This window comes from Astatotilapia calliptera, chromosome 18 (genome assembly GCF_900246225.1).
Source record: "Astatotilapia calliptera chromosome 18, fAstCal1.2, whole genome shotgun sequence".
NCBI classification, from domain to species: Eukaryota; Metazoa; Chordata; class Actinopteri; order Cichliformes; family Cichlidae; genus Astatotilapia; species Astatotilapia calliptera.
In genome coordinates, this window is record NC_039319.1 from 16,456,250 (window position 1) to 16,479,720 (window position 23,471).

At 42.0% G+C, this 23,471-nt stretch overlaps 1 protein-coding gene across 12 annotated transcripts in view; it reads left to right on the forward strand.

Annotated features, from left to right (window-relative positions):
- adgrl2b.1 (adhesion G protein-coupled receptor L2b, tandem duplicate 1) overlaps positions 1–23,030 on the forward strand; it is a 90,824-nt gene extending 67,794 nt beyond the window's left edge. For 5 of the 12 annotated variants that reach the window (XM_026150940.1, XM_026150939.1, XM_026150943.1 and 2 more), the window contains 11 exons: positions 1,087–1,292; positions 1,562–1,735; positions 2,877–3,086; positions 7,114–7,334; positions 8,098–8,164; positions 10,289–10,380; positions 11,653–11,821; positions 13,744–13,872; positions 14,950–15,046; positions 16,119–16,244; positions 20,944–23,030. In XM_026150940.1, the coding sequence (XP_026006725.1) occupies positions 1,087–1,292; positions 1,562–1,735; positions 2,877–3,086; positions 7,114–7,334; positions 8,098–8,164; positions 10,289–10,380; positions 11,653–11,821; positions 13,744–13,872; positions 14,950–15,046; positions 16,119–16,244; positions 20,944–21,815 (2,363 nt within the window). In that variant the 3' untranslated portion in view covers positions 21,816–23,030. Of the gene's footprint in view, positions 1–1,086; positions 1,293–1,561; positions 1,736–2,876; positions 3,087–7,113; positions 7,335–8,097; positions 8,165–10,288; positions 10,381–11,652; positions 11,822–13,743; positions 13,873–14,949; positions 15,047–16,118; positions 16,245–20,261; positions 20,316–20,943 lie in introns of all 12 variants that reach the window. The other 7 variants (XM_026150946.1, XM_026150947.1, XM_026150948.1 and 4 more) reach the window with 4 other exon arrangements.
- The last annotated feature ends 441 nt before the right edge of the window (positions 23,031–23,471 follow it).

A 23,471-nucleotide genomic window follows, 5' to 3' on the forward strand; every position in this document is an offset into this window, starting at 1 on the left:
CAATAAATGCTAAAAGCTTAAACACTGGGCATTTTAGCTATATATTCATGTATAATTCAGGTTTTGTGGACATAAATGGGATGTTATTGTCCTGAAATGAAAACTATCGGTTGCTTTCATAAGGTTTTAACGATGCATAAAGGCTTAAAAAAACCTGTTGCTCGGTGGTTGCTTGGAAGCATGATAACATCATAATATCTGATATAGATAAGAACCAGTGACTACGTAAAAGACTTACAGGGGCCTAAGATGTTCCTGATGATCTTAGGAGGAGTTTGTGAACAAACAAACACACGTAGATCTGAGATTAGTGATCTAATCTTAACATTTTGATATTTCGAGGAAGGGGGGAAAAAGTGTAACGATCACTTTTGCAGAAAACAGAACTTCTGCTCAAAATGTTTCAGAAGTTTCTGGTGAGGTGGAATACTAAATAGAGGACTTTCACCCAGGAGATTGGGACGCTTGTACGCATAACCATAACTCACTGCTCATTAGTTTTAGTCTTTGTTTGATGTTTGCGTTAATGTTGAGGCTTTCAGTTGGAGTATTGTTAGGCTGAACCAAACTACCTGGTCTAGATAAAGATCATGGTTTTGGTCAAAAAGCCACAAAGGCAAATGTCTCCCATGTGCACCTGGTTTTTAATCTTTTTTATCTTTTCCCAGTGACATGGTCGGTTAGTGGCAACAATGGACATTAATTATGATGTTGCTGGAGCAACGCAGCGAAAGCACATCATTTTGCAATGAAGAGTCTTAAGGTTGCCATTAAAAATAGTTTTAAAAACATGCAAAACATGAAGAACATGGATCAGATGTTTCATATTTTAAAATTAATCTTAATTATCACTGTAATGAGTAAAGCATAGTGCGCTTTGCAGCAGTCAGACAGATGAGTTGTGCACCTCATCTGTCTAACTGGCTCGACATCCTGTGTGTTCATTGGCAGAGGCACCAGTTTTAACAATCTATATATTTTATATAAAATGCAGTGAGCCGTGTTATTTTGGGGGAGTGAATTATTACTGTTTGGTAGATAACTGTAAATTATGTCTAATGCTGTACTTCTTATTGTTTGCTATAGGTGTAGCCAAGCTGGTATTTGTACTCTACAAGCACCTGGGTCAGTTCCTCAGCACAGAAAATGCCACATTGCGGGGAATGGGAGACCTGAACAAACACAACCTCTCTCTCACTGTCAACTCCCACATCCTGTCAGCCTCTATTACAAAGGAGTCGAGCCGTGTGTTTGTGGCAGACCCCGTGATCTTCACACTGGAGCACCTGGATGTAAGCCTCCCTCTGAGATTTACCCTGACCACACTATAGAGCCAGGCTGTCAAAAAACAGGATAGACTGCAATACCTTTTACAGTAAAGGAGAAACCGTGTGCCGTTAGTGATGATTAGCACCATTTTGATCTTTCTCCTTCACAAATAATTGAGTACGTTTTTTTAAAATCGAAAAAAAGGAGAAGTAAACACATGACTGACGTGCTTTAACTGCGCATATTCATAAATGTTTAATTTTTTCCCCCTCTCTGCTTTTGTGTTTTGCAGAAAGAACATTATTACAATCCCAACTGTTCCTTCTGGAATTACTCAGAGAGGAGCATGATGGGATACTGGTCCACTCAGGGTTGTAAACTGCTGGAAACCAATAAGAGCCACACCACTTGCTCGTGCAGTCACTTGACCAACTTTGCCATCCTCATGGCTCATCGGGGAAATGTGGTAAGTGGCCCTCGCCTTGTGGCTCGCTCAAGCTATTTTTCAGTCTCAATTACTCGTTCTTCCGTCTCACTTAAAGATTTGTGCACACGCGGCAAGAACAAGAATGGCATTTCAGTGGAGATAATTAGATTATAGCTGGAGGAGAAGGTAAGGGCAGGGAAGAAAGGGAGAAGTGGAGAAAAGGCAGCAGGGCTGTCGCTTTAAAAGTGCGAGTTTGTGTCAGGAAGTGCCATACCATTATCAGAAGTAATTATGTTCTACCTGTGATCCATGTCTAATATCCCTCTGTGCATATGTCTCAGAGAATCATGGGAAACAACATAACTTCAGCTTTAACTTGTGTCTCCACCCCTCTTGAAGTGGTGTTGGACCCATTTGGTCGCGAAATGCAATTACAATCCAATTACATGATAAATAGCATGTGCAGCGAGGACCTAGCCAGTAATAAATGTAGAGGATAAGTTTGTGGTTCGTCTAATAATACGTCCCAACTCATGAACTCTATGCCTGTCATCTGTCTTAACCTCAACCTTAACCACAGCTTGAAACCAGAGCCCTGAGGCTAGGCTTAGCCCCACCAATCCCCTACACATCACCTCAACTGTAACTCCTGCCCTCAATAAAATTACAAATATCACAGGAGGAATTGGCTCACTTTGAGGCCACCATGTCCTTGAGTGATATTTTTTTATGGTCGTGTCTGCTATTTTCACTTTTGCCAGGTGGCCGTCTTGAAATACGCTCAGTTTTGGACCTCCTGAAACGCAGCGTGATTCAACCGCAAAGCGAGAACTCGGATGCCACATGTTCACAGCTCTTTTTGCGGCATTTTTCTGTTGATGTCACTTTCTGCAACACTTTCTCGTGAAACTTCATGAGTTTTAATCAGTCAAGTTGTCATATGAACACCAAAACATGTTGTGGAGGCTCTAATCATTAATATCAGCAAGGTGATGCAACTTTCCCAGTAATAAGCGAGGATTAAACACTCCAGAGATTTCGATTCAGTGACAACATACAGGGTGCGTGTGTGTCCCCATTAGGCCAGCACAGCTTCACTCATTACGTGCTCAAACGCTGCCCATTATAATGAGAGGTGCAAAGTTTAAAGTCAGTCCGTGCTTTCTCTATTTGTCTGCAGAGGGACGGGAGCGTGCACGAGGTTCTCCTCACCGTCATCACCAGGATGGGCATTGCTGTGTCTCTGGTCTGCCTGGCCATCAGCCTCTTCACTTTCTGCTTCTTCAGAGGTCTGCAGAGTGACCGCAACACCATTCACAAAAACCTGTGCCTCAACCTGTTCATCGGCGAGCTTCTCTTTCTTGTGGGCATCAACATGACAGAACCAAAGGTACCGTGGAAGTGACTCTGCAGAAGGTTTTAATTTCACACTACTGATTAATAGTCTCATCTGCTGTAATTAACCTTTTGTACGCCTGAATTTTCCCTTCAGTTTTCCTTTGAAGTGGCAAACCAAAAAAAAAATCCACATTAGATTAAAATATCATATTTCTATTAGGAGTCTGCCAGTGGTAGAATTTAATGCAGATATTAAAAGCAGGAGTTTTATGGCAGCAACGTACAGTGGGGCAAAAAAGTATTTAGTCAGCCACCGATTGTGCAAGTTCCCCCACCTAAAATGATGACAGAGGTCAGTAATTTGCACCAGAGGTACACTTCAACTGTGAGAGACAGAATGTGAAAAAAAAATCCATGAATCCACATGGTAGGATTTGTAAAGAATTTATTCGTAAATCAGGGTGGAAAATAAGTATTTGGTCAATAACAAAAATACAACTCAATACTTTGTAACATAACCTTTGTTGGCAATAACAGAGGTCAAACGTTTACTATAGGTCTTTACCAGGTTTGCACACACAGTAGCTGGTATTTTGGCCCATTCCTCCATGCAGATCTTCTCGAGAGCAGTGATGTTTTGGGGCTGTCGCCGAGCAACACGGACTTTCAACTCCCGCCACAGATTTTCTATGGGGTTGAGGTCTGGAGACTGGCTAGGCCACTCCAGGACTTTCAAATGCTTCTTACGGAGCCACTCCTTTGTTGCCCGGGCGGTGTGTTTTGGATCATTGTCATGTTGGAAGACCCAGCCTCGTTTCATCTTCAAAGTTCTCACTGATGGAAGGAGGTTTTGGCTCAAAATCTCACGATACATGGCCCCATTCATTCTGTCCTTAACACGGATCAGTCGTCCTGTCCCCTTGACAGAAAAACAGCCCCATAGCATGATGTTTCCACCCCCATGCTTCACAGTAGGTATGGTGTTCTTGGGATGCAACTCAGTATTCTTCTTCTTCCAAACACGACGAGTTGAGTTTATACCAAAAAGTTCTACTTTGGTTTCATCTGACCACATGACATTCTCCCAATCCTCTGCTGTATCATCCATGTGCTCTCTGGCAAACTTCAGACGGGCCTGGACATGCACTGGCTTCAGCAGCGGAACACGTCTGGCACTGCGGGATGTGATTCCCTGCCGTTGTAGTGTGTTACTGATGGTGACCTTTGTTACTTTGGTCCCAGCTCTCTGCAGGTCATTCACCAGGTCCCCCCGTGTGGTTCTGGGATCTTTGCTCACCGTTCTCATGATCATTTTGACCCCACGGGATGAGATCTTGCGTGAAGCCCCAGCTCGAGGGAGATTATCAGTGGTCTTGTATGTCTTCCATTTTCTGATGATTGCTCCCACAGTTGATTTTTTCACACCAAGCTGCTTGCCTATTGTAGATTCACTCTTCCCAGTCTGGTGCAGGTCTACAATACTTTTCCTGGTGTCCTTCGAAAGCTCTTTGGTCTTGGCCATGGCGGAGTTTGGAGTCTGACTGTTTGACGCTGTGGACAGGTGTCTTTTATACAGATGATGAGTTCAAACAGGTGCCATTCATACAGGTAACGAGTGGGGGACAGAAAAGCTTCTTACAGAAGACGTTACAGGTCTGTGAGAGCCAGAGATTTTCCTTGTTTGAGGTGACCAAATACTTATTTTCCACCCTGATTTACGAATAAATTCTTTACAAATCCTACCATGTGGATTCATGGATTTTTTTTTCACATTCTGTCTCTCACAGTTGAAGTGTACCTCTGGTGCAAATTACTGACCTCTGTCATCATTTTAGGTGGGGGAACTTGCACAATCGGTGGCTGACTAAATACTTTTTTGCCCCACTGTATTTATTTGAAATCAAATATTCTTCCTGTAATTTAATCACAGATGTCTGAAATTATTTATGTTTTTGCTGAGGTTTTGCAAACATGTAACTGCTAACAATGGGATGTTAACTTTTGCAACACTTTGGGCGTGTGACAATCATGTTGACAGTGTCCCCCAGTTTCACCGGCCTAGAGAACAGTCCGGGGCCATCTGGGAAACACCGAGCGTGAGGCAAAAATGTCTATTCGCAACTTTTTGGCGAGTGGTTAATGGACGCTGCTGACAGTCACTGGGAAAGTCGGTTGCTAAAGATCCAGTTACACAGGCCTGGAGGCTGGTTAATGACCTGCCCCCGGCTGTGAGGAAACTGGTTGTTGAAACTTTGCCTTCCTTTGCGTTGAGAGCAAAACTAACACAAGAGGTTAAAGGGCTTAAACTCCAAAATATAAATATAGAAGCTTTAAAGTAAATAAAAGGCTTTGTTTAGGAATTATTTAACCATTTTATAATTTTACGGTTTGGGTTTTGGAACATAACTCTTCATATCATTTTAAGAGGATGTAAAAATTTAGTCTGCTGTAAGATTCCTCCAGAATATTCAATTTAAACCAAGTTTGCAGTTGAAAAATCTGCTTTCATGAGTGAGGAGCAGTTTGACTTGGCTAGCTGCAGTTGGCCTGCAGATTTACACTGAATCAGGTCCACAGTCAGGTACAGCTTAATCTCTTTCTCTCACACTCACCTATCTCAGAAGTATTTAAATTTATGTAAAAGATTTCTGTTTTGTTTACTAGCTTAAAAGGGGAATAAAGAAACTGGTTGCTTGGGGGGGAAAAAGTTATGTTTCCTTCCTGGTCTGTGTTTGCTCTGGTCTCACATTGCTGCAGTTGCCTGTAGTTTTCATGGGAGATGCCAACTTGTCTGCAAACACTCATTAACTAAAAGCTGAGCAGCAGTGAGACTTGGAAGAAGCTCGACACGAACTTGAAATGGAGAACGTTTGCCTCAGTCATACCTCAGCTAACACAAGGAGATTTTTGGTGCAGCATCCTCTGTGTGATCGATTTCACCTGACAGCCAGCAACCACACATGTTACACTCTTCAGAAATGTGCACGTGACATCATGCGAGAAACCTTACTACTTTGAGATCTGTGGAATCTGTTACATTTATAGGAGGAAGATGCAGATTTTTAAATTCTAATAAAGTGTGAAAAATGAGTGTTTGAACTATTTGATCAATAGAAAAATGAAAGTACCTCCAAACATCTGATTCTGATATTTATGAAGCTGATTTGTTGCTAGATATTTTTTTATATAAAAAGACTAAAATACATCTTTACTCACTGAATATGTAGCTTCTTAATTTCAAACTTTGACAGAAATGTGTATCTCAAAACATGTTAAAAAGCTTAATCTTTGCATCAGTTAACATCCATCTAAAAGATAAAGGTAATAATTATCAATCATTGCTATGCTTTTAGCTCTGGTTTGGTGTCCAATGACTCCCAGTGAAAGTGTTATTAAGCTGCTAAAAGCGTCGCTTCATCATTTCTAGGAGTGTGCAGCATGTATTTGGTCTTACTAAGGCACATTTCTGATCCCACAAATGACAACAACAAAGCTGTGGACTAAAAAACAAACATTTTCAGCTAAAAGATGCAGAAATCTGCTAGCATACATCTGCAAACATCTAGTCCTGTCTTAATAAAAATAAATAACTAGACTAACTTAAACTAACCACCGTTCTAAAGCAAAAACATACAGATTTGTGTTAAATACTATAGACAAGTCATTTTTGGTAATAATGAAAAAGGGAAAAAAATCTTTCTATTTATTTATCTTTTGACTTTTATTTTCAGTATAGAAAAATAATGATAAAAACATGGAGGGTGTGTGGAAAGTGCTGGCAAAAGCACAAGGTAAGGTCACCATCAGGGGGTTCCACAGGTTTCGCAGGGTAAGGTCATCTGGGTCAGGAGTGTTGTTTTGTAGCATAGAATTACACATTTATTATGGTTGCTTTGATTGGTGTTATGACACTCTGAATTCCTCTCAGCCCAGACAGCAGAAAGCTGACCGCATGAATAAACCTTTCCAAAGCAGCAGGGAGGGAAGCGTGTTCATCCAAGGCGCAGGGTTTAGTAAAATAAGCTCTTTCACTGTCCTTTTACCTCTGCGTGTAACGTCTGCTTGTATTTTCTCATCAGCTGGTCTGCTCCATCATCGCTGGAGTTCTCCACTTCTGCTTCCTGGCCGCGTTCGTGTGGATGTGTTTGGAGGGCGTGCAGCTGTACCTCATGCTGGTCGAGGTGTTTGAGAGCGAGTTTTCACGCAGGAAGTATTACTACATGTCTGGGTACCTCATCCCAGCCGTGGTGGTGGGCATCTCAGCGGCCATTGACTACAGAAGCTACGGCACTCAGCGGGCGTAAGTGTGGGATCTTTGCAGAGGCTCTTCTTCCCGGGATAAATATCACAAGCTTTAGTCCTCCCTTCTCCCCACTGCGACACACCCACACAGCATGTACTGTATGTGCTAATGATAGTAATATCACAAAGAGTAGTCCACCTCTGGCCCCTTGGCAAATTTACAGCCTGTCATTGCTAAAAGAAGAGGCTGTGAGCAAAGTAGCTGCATTAATGAATGTGCTGGCTAGCTGCACTCGCTCGCTGGGTTTTTAGTCTTGTGGATGTGGATAATTGCCGCCCATGTCAGTTAAAAGTTTATGCACTCCTCTGCTGGTCTTCATCCAAGCAGCAAGCTTTATGATTTGTAAAACGGCGAGTCCTCTCTAATTTATGGAATTTAAGTAAACCGCCTTTTTCAGACTCTATTTTCCATTCTGTTTCCCGGTGATAAACGTGGGCTGAGGTGCAATTCATTCTTAAACTGTCTACATTACAATGTTTACTGTACTGTACATACACACAGATATCCCACATTTGTAGACATTTGCAGACTGTGAAGTCATGAGTCCAGTAACCACTGGCTTTTACACTGCAGCTTCTCATGGCACGAGGCCAGCACTCCCTTAAGGTCGGGTTTTCTTCTTTGCGGTCAAAGGAGTTTCTATTCTGTTGCTGCGGCCTATCATGCAGCCGGCTCTGCTGGGCTCCGATCAATGAGAAGCAACTTTGTTTTCACAAAGAGACGATTTAATGAACTGAACACCACCTTTTACACCCTATAGGTGCTGGTTAAGAGTCGACAACCATTTCATCTGGAGCTTCATCGGACCTGTAACCTTCATAATTGTGGTAAGTTGTAAATTTGTGCACGCGTGTGATAACTTTTTGTTCTTTGAAAGAAAAGCTCAGAGAATAGTTTATAGATTTCTCTCTCTCCGTCTGTGCTGGCAGCCTCTTAGCTCTGCTTTCTCAGATCAATTTGCATGAAAGGAAAGTGGTCCCATTATAGCTGACACGAGGACATCAGTGTCCACTCAGCTATGAAATCCTCTGAAATCAGAATTGGTGAGCGGCAACAACTTGAAGCTGTTTGGTCCTTGCTGTACATCTAGAGAATACTCCCCTGCTGCAATCAGGAGGAGAAATCGTTTCAGGCATGAAGGTCATTTGCTCAGTGGGAAAACAAGGGTGATGGTGGCGGGGGGGGGGGATGGGGTGGTGAACATGGAAGTAATGAGTGGGTGGGCCAGACAACTATTACCACAGCTCATAGCCCTGCTGAGGATTATGACGTATCCCCAGCCAATCCTAGAGCGCGGACATCTCCATCTTCACCTTTTAATATTTCATGCACGGCGCTGGGTGTTCGCCATGCGCATAGACACACGCACAACGTGTGCGCATCACATGCACGCATTCAGCATGACCTAAGCAGACCCAGAGCACTTATCCATATAGGCGTATATAGTAACACGTATGTAAATCTGTCCATAGGCTGTAGATGGACGCCAGACCCCGTGTAGGCAGCCCCTGTTATATGCTCTTGATTTCGCAGGGAAGTACAAATTTTAGATGGCACATGCAGTTCGCCTCATCTTTCTGCAGAGTGCCCCCTTTACTCCATTCCTCACTGTCTGTCTCATCGTATCTGTGTCACCACTTACAGCTGTGTTAAATGCATCTCCAGCCTCTCGACTCAAGCAGACGTAAATCGGCCCCTGTGGCTGGGAGACAAAACACGGCATTACTCTAAGCTGTGATCTAAAAGCCTCTTTCTGTCTTTTTAGCCACTCCTTTTTCTTCCATCTTTCTCAACGCCGCTGTTGTTGGTTTCCATCTGCGTTCCACTCACAGCCTCTTTGTTTCCATTTAGGACCCTGCTTTTGTTGCCGCCTGTGTTCTCGGGATGCGTTCACGCGGGATAATGCCGGGGATCTTGCCGCTGATTTGTGAATGAGAATTGAAACTGAAATATTTGATAAACTGGAGAGCACTACATCTCGATCATTAGGGGTCTGTTTTTATGCCAACTCGTGCCTTTTATTATCCCCCGTTCACGCTCGAAGCGCTTGGGTGGGCTTGAAAAATGCACGCCCGGAGCAGGTTTTTGAGGGTAGAAGTTTTTCATGTGATAAGACTCCGGATCCATTTTTTTCTTTTTTGTTTTTCGTTGAATATTAACAGAAGTACATTTCAAAGGTTGAATGTGGTATCGTGCCAAATTGAAGTGCATCTCCTCCCTTTCCCTTTGTGGCTACAGGCCTGCAGTGCTTAGAGAGTTAGAGATAGAGACATCCTGAAAGCATCGAAACCTTTCTGGATGTATGGCTTGAATCACTTAAATGTTTTTTTCCTGGTCTCGGTGAAGCTTGTTTTTAAAACATGACATTCAAACTCTATACTTTCCCCACTAGATTTAACTTTTTTTCTCTCTCCCGGCGCTCTTGCCTGCACTTTATTAGATCTGTTTCATCAGATAGACGTCCCTTATTTTGTGGATTTGTACTCTGTGTTTGGAATCAGCTGTAATGACAAACATGAGGGAGAAATTTCGAATGTAGCCGATGTTGAATATCGAAGCTGTGTGAAGCAGACCAAGGCGATAACCTCTCACAGTTGTTTTTCCTCTTTGAAAGTCAATGTACTTTGTGATCTGCACAGAGGCATTAAATTTTCATATTCCTCTCGGTAAAGGTGTGTTTGTGTTGACACACGCCACGGAGCCAGCGAGAGAATAGCTTCAAAAAATATTCTGGTTGAAAATGTAAAACGTTAAGGGAGCTGTTTTCTGCACTGACTACTTTTTAATTTCAAGATTTCTATTTGCATATATAGAATTAAAGAAATCAAACACAAGGTCAGCGTGACAGTAAAGGATCGGAGCACTTGCTCCATTCGTTGGTGGTAACAGCAGGAATCACGTGACTACCTAAATGCGTTCTGTTAACCCTTATGTGGCATCTGTTTTGACAGGTCAATGTCATCTTCCTGGTGGTGACCATGTACAAGATGGTGAAGCATTCCACCTCCATGAAACCTGACTCGTCCAGGATCGGGGGTATAAGGTGAGGGAGGCGGGGGGGTGTCACTCTAGTCGATAAGGAGGCTGAGCTGTGGCTGCTTGCTGTTAGAGTGTGTGTGTGTTTGCTGAGCGGGGGGAGTGGGAAGAAAAATAATATGCACCATTACTGCTTTTGCCTACCTCCTGAAATTTCAAAAGCAGCTTCTGACCTACACGTTTATTTGATTTTCTCCTCTCTTAAACCCGACCAGACCAGTAATTTTCCCTTTAGATTTTATTTCAGTCCGTAGGTGGTGCCTTTTTAGTTCATTTTATGATTTCTGTATTTGCGCTACGCTGGGGTATATTGCCTTTTTTTTATTTTTTTATTTCTTCATAACTGCAATTCTGACCTTTGTATCTTTTTGCTCCTGTGTTGGCATAGTTTATAGGCTTCTTTGAAAGGCGGATTCAACCGCAATCTTTGCAGATTTGAAGTTTTAAAACAAAAACAGGGGGGCCTCAGTGTTTTCGTTTTCTGTCTGCTGCGTTTGGTTGTGAAAAGACGAAAGCCTCTGACCGTTTCTATGCCTGGATTCTTGCTCAACAATATGTTTGAGGGCAGGCCAACATATGTTATGTGGGTGTCTGATTCAAAGACATTCACTCTGATTTTGGTCCAAACCCAAGATAAGGCATTGAACTGGTTTTTGGATTTTTTTGCACAGACAAAACTCACATTTATGGATGCTGGATTTCTCACATTATAATAAGTACTCAGTAGTCATTAACTGTTATGGTCCAACTTGAATCTGCTATGAATTTGGTCTCTGACTCAAATTTAGGAACTTGTTAAACAATGAAATAACATCTTCGCTGCACTAGACAGCAAGCAGAATTAGGCGTCATTTTCAACATTGTTCATTGTGATTTTTCTCCCACCGACAACATGCTGTTGTCCCATTTATTTCCAGGCTCGTGGTATCTCTCTGGGGATGCCTTACTTCTCTCTTGTGTGTCAGTAACGACCAGGCATCGCCACTGAAACTGACTGTCGAGTTATCTTATATTCTGGAAACCACCAAGGAAAATCCTGCTGTGTTTGCAGTCTTGTTAGACAACAATTCAGAGGAAGACCAAGGAAATTTCCTAACTGTCAGACAGTGAACGTGCGCTGTCTGCAAAATTTGTATCAGCATTTTTACACTTTGCCACCACTAGTGCAAATTGTCAAGCAAAAAAACCGGTGTTTCAAAAAGGTGTTGTCCAGGAGTGGAGAAGCAGGGAATTTAAGATTTTTTGCTGTTTTAATGTTGCTCTTTCCTGTCTTTTGCAGGTCATGGGTGTTAGGAGCCTTTGCTCTACTTTGTCTTTTGGGGCTGACGTGGTCCTTTGGCTTGTTCTTTCTCAATGAGTCCTCAATAGTGATGGCTTACCTCTTTACCATCTTCAACACTCTGCAAGGGATGTTCATCTTCATCTTTCACTGCCTGCTGCAGAAAAAAGTAAGATTTGTCCTTCTGTGTCTCAGATATGCTGTAAAATAGATTAACAGTAAGGTGAAAAACTGTTTTCTTAGTTTTTTGCGTATTTGTCACATTTACATGCTTTAGATTGTCAAACAAATTTTAATATTAGACAAAGACAACCCGAGTTGATACAAAATGCACTTAAATGATGATTTCATTTATTAAGTGGAAAAAAGCTATCCACACCTAGCTGGGCCTATGTGGAAAAAGTAATTGTCCCCCTTATTAAATCATGAATTAACTCTGATTTACCAAAATGTTTTGGAAAGCCAGACCTGTTGAATCAAGAAATCGCTTAAATAGAACCTGCCTGACAAAGTGAAGTAAGCTAAAAGATCTTAGAAAGCCAAACATTACGGTCAGATCTAAAGAAACAGCAGACAAGCAAAGGCACTTACATCTATCAGTCTGCCAAGGATTACGAAGCCACTTCTAAGGCTTTGGGATGCCAGTGAACCACAGTGAGAGCCATTATTATCCACAAATGGAGAAAACGCGGAACAGCAGGCTATCAAAACTACTCCAAGAGTGCATCGACGGCTCATCCAGGAGGTCACAAAAGACCCCAGAGCAACATCTGAAGAACTTCAGGCCTCAATTGTCTCAGTAAAGGTCAGAGTTCATGATTTTACAGTTGGAGAGTTCCAAGAAGAAAATCACCGCTGACCAAAAAGAGGACAAAGGCTCGTCTCACATTCGTCAAAAAATAACCAAGGGAAGATATTCTATGAACTGCCGAAAAATACTTTTTTACAGAAGACTAGGGCGGTTTGGATGGCTTTCTAATAAATTAAATCACCGTTTGTATTTACTTTAGTTATCTTTGTCTAATTTCTTTGATGATCTGAAACATGAACATGTGACAAATATGCAATATTTATGCGGGAATTTGTTTAGTCACGATAATTGCACTCCCGGCATCTGTGTATGTAGCTCAGTGATAGAGTGTATTAGGCCCTGGGTTCAGTCCCCGGTATCTCCACATTTTGTGGCTTCGTTATGTTGCGGTTTACTCATTTCCAACCATAGAGACAAATGGCCTTTGCGATTGAGTCAGAAAGGGCATCCAGTGTAAAACTGCCAAATCAAACATGTTCAGTTACCTGCTGTGAATAAGGGAGCAGCTGAAAGTAGCTTTTAATTATCCAACATTGTGACAGCTATGATTTGAGTTGTCTTCTCTCATTTTGTAAACTAAAGGAAGAGAATTACTTAAACAAGTTTAATAAGTTTTATTAATAATTAATCACTCTAAGTGATTAGTTGATTGGCAGGAAATTAGCGAGGAGATATTAACTAGTTAACTAATTTCCCAGTTGGTTTATAGTTACTTTTTAGGACAAATATGAACAGCTTGTTGCAGGTTTTTAAATGTCAGGATATTTTTTTTGCCTTTCTTTGTCCTCTATGGTAATAAATTAATTTCATTTTAAACTGCTGTAGAGACAGAACAATATGTGTGTTAACTGCTATCTATAATTGTCTTTTTTTTAAATAGAGGAAACATTCAGTAATTGTTTCACCTTTTCTAAAAGGGGGAATTTTCTAAAGATTTAAGCTAAGATTTGCCTGCTTGTCACTGAATCTAAAGTAGATTCCAGGTGTGGCTATTTGTATCTCTTTATAGGAGCATTTCCAGTTTATTTTTTTTGTTTTGTTTTTTTTAACTGGTATTTCATATATTCATATGTAGCAACACTCATGTCAAAATGCTTTCTTGTTACAATATTGCAATATGCTGCACACTGTTTGTTATTCCTGCCCTTACACATATGACATTTAAACTGCTGTCAGCTGGATGGCATTTGATAAAGATTTGGGATTTGCATCTCTCAGGGGGGGGGGCTGCTGTCTGTGTCTGTATGCTGAGTTTGTCCTGATCTTTTATTCCTCTGCAGGTACGCAAAGAGTACAGCAAATGTTTCCGTCAGTCCCAGTGCTGCGGGGCGCTGCCGTCTGAGGGTTCCCACAGCTCAGCCAAGACAGCCACGTCTCGATCCACGGCCCGCTATTCGTCCGCTACTCAGGTACACACCAGAGAATCTGGCATATCAAGGTTTAGGATTTAGAGAACTGTACCTTAAAATAGACTGCACCGCAGAGAATGAGTAATTCATTAATTACTGAACATTTTACGGGCTTTTCATAAAGTATTTTTCGCTACCTTCTTGCACTTTTGAAGGCCAAAATAAAACAAAGTATTTAGCCCTGTTTTCTTAAACATATATAGACTCTAAGCCGTTTTTAAGACTGAGCTACAAATGGCCTTCAGGCTGAGTGCTTTTCCATGAGTACAGACAAGGTGTGAAGTTTGAGAGACAAAGTAACACACTCTTATCTTTTGATTGAAAATATAAAAGTGTTGAAAAGGATTCTTAAACGCTAAATTTGCACTTTCTTCCGTAAAGCCAAGCTTCTCTACAGAGGTTGGGCATTGAAATAGAAATGTCACAGAGTGCAGTGCGTTATGTCACATTTCAGCCTTCACATTGTAGCTTAAGTGTAGTTTTCAGATTGTTTGGCTGTGTAATGTTAAATGTTAGTGATCAAAGGATGGACTTGAAGTTTTCTTGTCACTTGTGTTAAGAAATCTTTCCTTTTTTAAAATCCCGAAAAGGCATTTACACCCAGTGCTTCTTTCATATGTGTGTTATCGTGGCCGCAGGTAGACCCTATTTGAAAATTGTAAAAAAAAAAAAAAAAAAAAAAACCCCAGATACATGCATGTGGTAATATCTTCTTTCTTGTCTTTGTGAGAGCTATCTTAAGAGCACCTCTGGGAATTTGGCAGATGCTCCTGCTCTTAGCATCTGAAGAAAAAAGAAAAAAAAATGCTGCTCAGGGCCGATCTCTCAAATTACAAACCGTAAGACTCTCAGCGTATCCATTTTTGGTTGGATCAATAGCACGTGAAGGGCTTTGTTGTACCTGAACACAAACATGTCATCAAGCGGTGAATGAGCTGGATTTTTTTTTTTTGTGTACAAGTGCAGGTTTGAAGCACAAACTCGCATAGCCACTCAACCCTTTGGGGCAAAAAAGCCTTCAATAAAAGTCGCGCCGTGTTGAGTCCTGATCAGTGGCTGCCTTTTTTCTCAACCCAGAGCCGCATCAGGCGGATGTGGAACGACACTGTGAGGAAGCAGTCAGAGTCCTCCTTCATCTCAGGAGACATAAACAGCACCTCCACACTCAACCAGGGTAAGCAGCCATCTCTCCTTCGCCACCGCCAGACGAGACACATACGCCATTCTCTTTGTGCTGAAGCTCTGAATTCACAATAAACACATCAATGGATGCGACCCACCTGGCTATGTGGCAGCTCAGAAAGGAGTAAGATAAGACCCGATTTAATGCCTCCGTTCTCTTAGCGCCAAGCAATCAAAAAATAGCATTAAATGTTACTTGTGTATCTTAAGTTCAGAGCTTTTTCCGCTACGCTCCTGCTCGCCGGGATCCTCTGAACGGAGGGGAAAAAATAGTGACAGAAAGGAGGTGCGATATTTAGTCTGGCATAAAAAGTTATAGACGAGGACTTGAGTTCAAATAACGACCCTGAGCGGAGAGACTGACTGCGCAGCAGCCCTCTAAATCATCTTCATCCTGGGGTGATTGTCAGCATGAAAGCAGGGGAGGGAGACGAGCAAAGTCAGGCTGAGGTCAGAGCAGGTTTTGGACTGATCCCAGCATCATGAAGCTCAGGCTGCAGACAGCGCCAGCACAGATTTGGCTCTAATTCTCAATTAGTTTGGATTTATTTTTATTTATTTTTATTTATTTTTTTTAGGGGATGGTTATTGCATTCCTAAAGATATACATAAGCATGCTGAGGATGATGGGGATGCTGTGACATGGTCACAACGCGCCACTTAGACGTGTTTCGTTTTTTGTCTCAACCGAACGAGTTTGTTTAGATGAATTAGTTCCATATAAACACAGCAGCTGATTGTGCAGCTATGCTTTTTTGGTTGACACTTGTCGCAGTAATACTGTTTGTCAGTTAGAGCAGATGACTGTTTGGATAATGGTTTGCTTTGACCGGCGTTTCTATGGCTGCCTTGTCCATAATAGAAGGCAGACGGATCGCAGGCTGTAAATCTTCTGCAGTGTGAGATTCTGGACAGTGAACGTCAGCTCCGTTGTTTATGTGGACAGCTAACCAACATATAACCACAGACCATGAGATACAATGACTCAGGCTCTCTTCTTCAGCTGCTTTTTCCACCCCTCCTAATTTTTCTCCCTCTCTGTCTTTCTCTTCCTGTTATTTCAGGGATGACTGGCAACTACCTCCTAACTAACCCTCTCCTTCGAACCCACGACACTAACCCTTATAACAACCTTCTGGCAGAAACCGTGGTGTGCAACACCCCCTCTCCACCGGCTTTTCACTCCCCAGGTGCACATCCGCCCTCCACCTTTTTTCTTATGCATTTTATCTGCTTTTTTGTTTTGTTTTTGCTTTTCCTTTTATGTTTAAAGCAACATTATGTTTCATTCAGTTGCTCATTTTTAGATGAATGACAAACAAAAGGATTGTAACAGCTTTCATTTCTGCCAGTCAACCCCAAAGCTAGCTTAGTTTAGCAAAAAGAGTGAAACTAGAGATAAACAGACAGCTTGGCATTGTAAAAAAAAAAAGAAAAGAAACCCCTCCAGCTTGCAACTAGAAAGCCTGCTAATTTTAATGTTTTATCTCTTATAATTGGAAAACCAACAGGTTAGCTTAGCTTAGCATGAAGAGCAGGAGAAAAAAAGCTTACACTCTAGCATAAAAAACTACCCTTTGTAACTACTGTGCAAAATTAATTTTATTTACACTGCGGATACGACTGCCATGGCTGATGGGTGGATGTCAGCACACGAGTTTGGTTTAACCATAAATGTAGAATCTATACTTATATAGCCTATGGCGGCGCTGTCCCAGCTAAGTTAGCGTTAGCTAAAACTTAGCCCCATATGATCACTTTTCACTCCAAAATAAGGCAGCAGCCTCCATAGGGCTTGTTTTACAGTACCATGTTTGTATTTGGCTACGCAAACGGATCTGTAACCAGAGCAAACATACTCGTGTCCTCCCAACATCACATAGTTCGACATGGATGACGCTAGGCTTAGGTTAAAAGCTAATTTGTTGAAAGGGGGGCGGGGGATTGAAGGGAGCGACAGCAGCTTTAATCAAAAGCGGGAGAAGTGCAAAAAATGAATTTGCATACATGAATATATATTTCATTGATATCATATTTGCTACATCTGGTATTTTCTTTGATATTTGCACATTATTAGTCAATGAAATTCAATGCACGGAACTTTTTACAGGACAGACTTGACAGGACAGCCCTGAGGTTGCATCCATCTTTTAACTACAGTCTGTGGTTTAAACAGATGGAAATGGCTAGCTTAGCCTCACAAAATGATAAGAAAATCCGCCAACCAGCAAGTGCAAGACTTACTAATTAACAGGTTTTATCCTGTCTGTTGAATTTGTGCAAAAGCAAACGTGTAAGAACAACAGGTTTCAGTCTTTGTGGCAAAACAGTCAGCCTGAGTTCCTTCAGTGACAACATCGATCTATCAGCACTTGGAAAGCACACTAATTAACGCTAATTAATCCATCTCATTTGTTTAATCCATACAAGAACAACAATTTGCCACTTCCGGGCAGGTCATCTGCCGGCTCTTTCTTTGATCTGAGCAGTTCCCAGGCAACGAGCGGAGAAAAGAAGTTACCGGTTAAGAGAGAGTTAAGCAAAAGTTCTTGCATGTATTATAATAATTTCAGATATCACATGTCTATCAGAGAGCTTTAGGGTTGCCTGTAGCCAGAGTTTGTTTTCTTTTAACAGAGCTGTCTTAATTGTTTACCCCTGCTTCCCGTCTTTATGCTATTCTAAGCTTGCCCTCTCCCGACTGCAGCTTCATATTTGAGAGACAGATACCGAGAGTGGTACCAGTCATCTCATTTAAGCCTCTGCCAGAAACGATTTCTCAAAATGTCGAACTGTTCCATTAAGTCTGTTTACTAAATTCACCAAAAACATGGAAACTGTTGAGGTTGCGGTTGTGACACAGCATGAATGGAAATGTTGAGAATAATTACACAAGGTTTCGCTTTGTTCTTCTTCATTCACACCTTCTCTGTATTTTTGTTTGTTCTTATCGAGGCAATTTTCTCCTTTGTAAACACAGAGGGAGATAAACTCCGAGACGTCAATGCTATCTTATCTCGTTCACTTAGCAGTCATAAGAGAATTGCCCTCTCTTGAATGCAAGGTTTTTGGTGACGATTCGGATCGTTTATACCATTTACGAGCGACGTATTTACGCGAGATCTTTGCATTCTGTTTAGCTAACTTAAAGAAAAACCCGAGCGTAAATTGTGTTAGTGTTTATGGTGACCTAGTTCCTCACTGGCAAAGCAAAGGAAACCTAATCAAAGGGGAGAAAGCAGAAGCACATGACGCAATGCGGGCAGAGTCACAGCTCTCAGATATACACACGCATTTGATGATAAAAGAGAATATTTAAAAAAATACAAGCTCTATGGCAAAAGTGTATAAGGAGCAAGATTTGCAGTAACATATAGCTTTAACATGTTGCGGCTGCTGCTCTCGTTTTGTGCTGCAAACTGGCTTGCAGCACAATGAGTGCACTTCACACTTAGAGATAATGAAGCAGGGTTGGGACCATAAAATGTCTGTTCAGGAACTCAAAGACATTTTTGTGATATATATTTTTGCCCTGCTCTCTAGAGCTCTGCAGCAGCGAAGCAGCTCAACACAAAACTGTGTGCGTGTGTGTGTGTGTGTGTGTGTGTGTGTGTGTGTGTGTGTGTGTGTGTGTGTGTGTGTGTGTGTGTGTGTGTGTGTGTGTGTAGACAGCATTTGCTTTATTGGCCTAAAATGTTTACCTGCTTAATCGTTGTTGGATAATTGCAGGTTAACACCAGAACAGAGCAGGCAGGTAAAAATGGCAATATTTAATTAGCAGATCATTTTGGGTCCAAGCTTAAATCTCCACTTTACCTGTAGAAACAGTTTATATCCCACTGCAGAGGACCGCTTTGCTGAGCTGCGTTTAAACAGGAGGGCAGCAGAAAGTAAAAAGACAAAAATATAATAGTAAAAGGATGTAAGGATCTACATATGGAAACTAGTTTGAGGAGAGAAGACAGCACTGCGACACACAAATGTCAAATCCCGGTGTGAAGATCACCATCCAAGGATGAAATAAGTGCCGAGAGAATGTCACGTTTAACTCAAGCTTATTCTAAATTTCCCCTGCTAGAGTCATTACACTTAGCTCCTGCAAAAAAGATGAGCATGTCTTTTACTATAAAGTGTATTAATACTCAGTAATACTCCACAGATGCTCATCCGGTGCTGTAAAATTGGTAAGGAGAACATCTTGGATGAATCTCTGCTGGAAAGCTTCCCAGAGTGCAGCTGTCTCTGTGTCCAGTTGAATTCTGTTCACATCATTTCCCTCCCTCACCCACTCTCCCGGTAGACAATACCTGTCTGCAACAAAATCGCCCAGCTGAGCATAAACAAATGCAAATCTGGAAGTCGGGCCTTTTGAGAGAACTGTCTAATAATCCCTCCACCATTACCACCACTGCCTTTTTGTGTCCTTTTGCACCCTGCACTCTTTTTGCGGGTTTTTTTTTTTTTTAAAGGAAATCTCTTTGATGTTGTTTTCAGAGCTTTTTTTTCAGGTACCATCATCATATTCTGACAAGTTTGAAAGAGTGCAGTTTCCCCCTTTTCCCCTTTTTATGTGTGCTCGTGACGACACAGCCGTCAGCCTACGAAATATCACTCGCAGTCTACCCAGTAAATAAAATCCTCATCAAATCAAACCAGCCCCCTCCTCCCTCCCTCTGTTTTTCCCCACATCCATCCTGCTACTTGAGCTTAGTCAGAGGGCTGCACAGAATAGGAGTAATCTGTTGTGTGTACGTCTGTGTGCGTGTTTCGCTCGTGTAAAATTGATAGATGTACACTTGAAAAAGGCGGAAAAATTTTGTGTTTCTCAGAAAGAAATAGTTTCATCAGGAAATATTTTCTTTGACTTCTTCTTTTTCTTTTTTTTCTGTCAACTTTCTTTCTTTTTTCTTTTTTTAAAGACTGCTTGCTGCTGAACCCTTTCACCTGCTGAGTCCAGGATTCAGTTGTCCATGATTTGTCCTTTAGCTCGCTCAAATTGGTAAACAAAATAATTTCTCCATCTACGTTCAGCGATTTAAGCAAAGCCTCTGCACTAAACTCGAGTTAAGCGCAAGGACACAATCCCAGCTGGGTCAACTGAATCCGGGATGGATGTTACGAGCTTCCACTTTTTTCCTATTTGAGTGATTTTATTGTTTCTGCTTCAATTGAAAAAAAGCATCTGTTTTGCTTTCTTTGCAAATCAGCTGTTCTTAGGCCAGGTAGCCTGAGCAGACACACTTGATGTGAGTGGTGGCAAAGTGAGTCATTGCACCCTGCCTGTGTGTTGTGGTGTTTGGGGCTTGTTGCTGTGCTTGTGGGGCCCCAGTGCAGAGAGGTGGTTTGCCATCTGTGTTTGACATTACTCTTTTGTTATGCCCTCGTTTCTTTATTTTATTTTTATTTTTTTATAGTTTTGCTGGAATGTTTTATTCATTGTTAACATCACTGCACTTCCTCATCAGCTTGTACTTCTTTCTTTCTTTTATTCCAGTTTTCTTCTGTTTTCCTGCTGCTTTGTTACCTGGTCATGAGCTACCTAATTACATGTTGCTGTACTATATTTTTGATTTCTAAGCCATCTTTTGTTCTCATTTCTTCAATATTGTTCAGGATAATCTCTTAGATTGGCTTTAATGATATTCAGCAGTAATGAGCTTGGACGTGGTGGGAAGCTAATTGGGTTCTCCTTTGAATTTTAAAAGTTTTCTTTTCTCTTTTTTTTTGGATATTTGTTTAAAATTAAAATGAATCAAGAGATCAAAGAGTACAAGAGTAAAGTGTCCTGAGCAGTATCAAGCACATGTGGATGATGTAGTGGAGACCGCCTTGTTCTGTGAAAAGCTGAAACGTTGCGTCTCACCTGCTCATTTCCGCCTTTCTTTGCAGGACAGCAGTCTCTGAGCAACAGCAGGGACATCAGTGCCATGGACACCCTCCCCCTCAACGGCAATTTCAACAACAGCTACTCCCTGCGAGACGACGACTATGAGGCCGTGGGCGTTCGAGCCCCGGGTGACCTGGGGGGCCTCAACCTGGACGATGCCGCTTTTGAGAAGTTGATCATATCCGAGATTGTCCACAACAACCTCAGGCCCCGCGGGGCTCCCAAAGGTCGCGATGCTCCACGGGAGAGGGACAGAGTCTTGCCTCCGCAGACCAGGGTGACGGTGGACCGGGGAGGGGGCGGGGGTGGGAGCGGGAGCGAGGATGACGCCATCGTGGCAGATCACGCTGATGCCTCATCCCCGCAGAGAGGGAGCGGAAGAGGAGGCCACGCCACCCTGGAGCTGCTCCTGCACCCCCACCACAAGGAGGTGCTGGAAGCCCCTCTCCTGCCCCAGAGGACTCATTCCTTGCTGTACAGCTCCCAGAAGGCCCCCAGGTGCCTGGAGGGCCAGAGCGGCCATGGCTCTGAGACTGTTACCGCAGAGGAGGACATGGGCTCCCATTCACCCAGCAACAATAGAGACTCCCTTTATACCAGCATGCCAAACTTGAGAGACTCCCCCTCGCCTTCAGCTTCCCCATACCCTCCGGAAGAAGAGGAGGAGGAGCTCTCCCCCTCACCTCAAAGCGAGAGCGAGGACGCGTATCACAAAAGCATGCCTGAGCTCGGCGATGCGCCGCAGCCGCTGTCCTACTACCACATAAACCGGGGCACCAGCGACGGGTGCATCATCCCACCCAACAACGAAGACTGTGCGCATGACGGAGAGGTGCCCGCCGACGGACAAATGCAGCTCATCACCAGCCTCTGAGCGGGCGACGCTTTGTTTGCACAGGTTTTAGCAGGACGGGTGCATCGGAGAGAGCCGGCGAGCCTGGCTCCGCACTTCACACGCTCTTTCTGTTCTTTGTGTCAGGACAAGAAGTGAAAAGTTGTTGGGTGGAAAAAGGAATGAATGAATACATGACTTTTGCACACAGATCTCATTAACACACAAAACACATCCCATCTGAGGCCAGACAAATGTGGACTGTGAAGGCTCTGCTGTTGGACTAAAGAGGAGCAGAGAATGACACGTAGGCCGAGATAAATCTGGCATTTCTGTTGTACTGCGAGAAAAATCGAAGAATAAGAGTTAAAAAAACAGAGAAAAAAAGGGGGGAAAGTACTCTAAGAACTATGAAACTCCTGACGTATTCCTGGGGGGGCTTTGAAGAACCGGGGTCTTTTTAGTCAAGAAGTGCAGAGCTAGAACTAGTGTGGCTCCACTACACAGTCAGGACTGTAAAGTTAAGAAACCACTAATTCAGACTCAGGCCTTATATTTTCTCTATTGCACATTTAACTGTTGTCAAAGTAACAGCTGAAAAAAATATATTTTGCTGTACCACTAGTGTAAAAAGTGAAATTAAAAAAGGAAAAAAGAAGAAGAAGAAAGGCAACCATTCAGTAGTTCTTGCCCTTTCAATGTTAATAAGATTCTTCAGACAAGGCTAATCAAAAATGGTGGAAATGTGCTTTTCCTCTCACACTTGACTTGTTGTAGTATGTTTGAATATGAGAAAATCATTTAAAAAAAAGTTTTTGGGAGATGCAAAATCCATATGAAATCATCATGCTCACGTCTCTGCTTGTGAAGTGCTTTTTGCTTTCATGAATGATGAGTTTTCGCCAGTAGTTAATATTTGTTAACACCGGGCCATGCACAGATTTGGAGTAAAATTGGATCCTCGTGTAATTTATTTTACTTGAAAGAAATTGTCGGGTTTCTGAGACTTTTTTAATGCGACGTAGATGCGATATTGCAGTTTTTGAGGACATTTCATCCTTTGACACGAATTAATTTATTAATTATTCCAAGAAAAATGTTAAAAAACAAAAAAAGAACATGGTTGGGAAGTGTGAAAAGTTGTTGCAGCACTGATTAGGTTCATTTTATTTCTTTTTGTAAGAGCCCATCATCAGCTGGTATTTAATTCAACTCCTGTTTGATATCAAATAAATGTGAAATTTTTTCTTGTTCGCAGATGTTTGGTTGCTTATTCGCATTCGGAATAATAAATCACAGACATATTTCACACTTTTATTGAAGGTAAAACCCACAAATAGACCCAAACTACAGACTCGTTGGTGGAAAAAACCAAGCATTTTTACATAAACATGTGGACACATTTATCAATTTTCTTCTTCGCGTAAATGGGAATAAATTGTGGATTTGTGTGGAAGTATTTTCTTGGGTGGATTAATGCACACGTGATTTGCTAGTGACGTCATATTGTGTTTCAAATATAAATAAATTCATGGATAACTTTATAATTCATGACATATAAAAAACAAAAATCCCCATTTTTCCATTCACACAGGCATTTTCTCAGCTGCTTAACCAATTCAGGGTTGCAGGGGAGGGCTCAAATCTGTCCCAGCTGCCCATTTGAACAGGTTGCCAAGCTATCACACTATCCCCCTT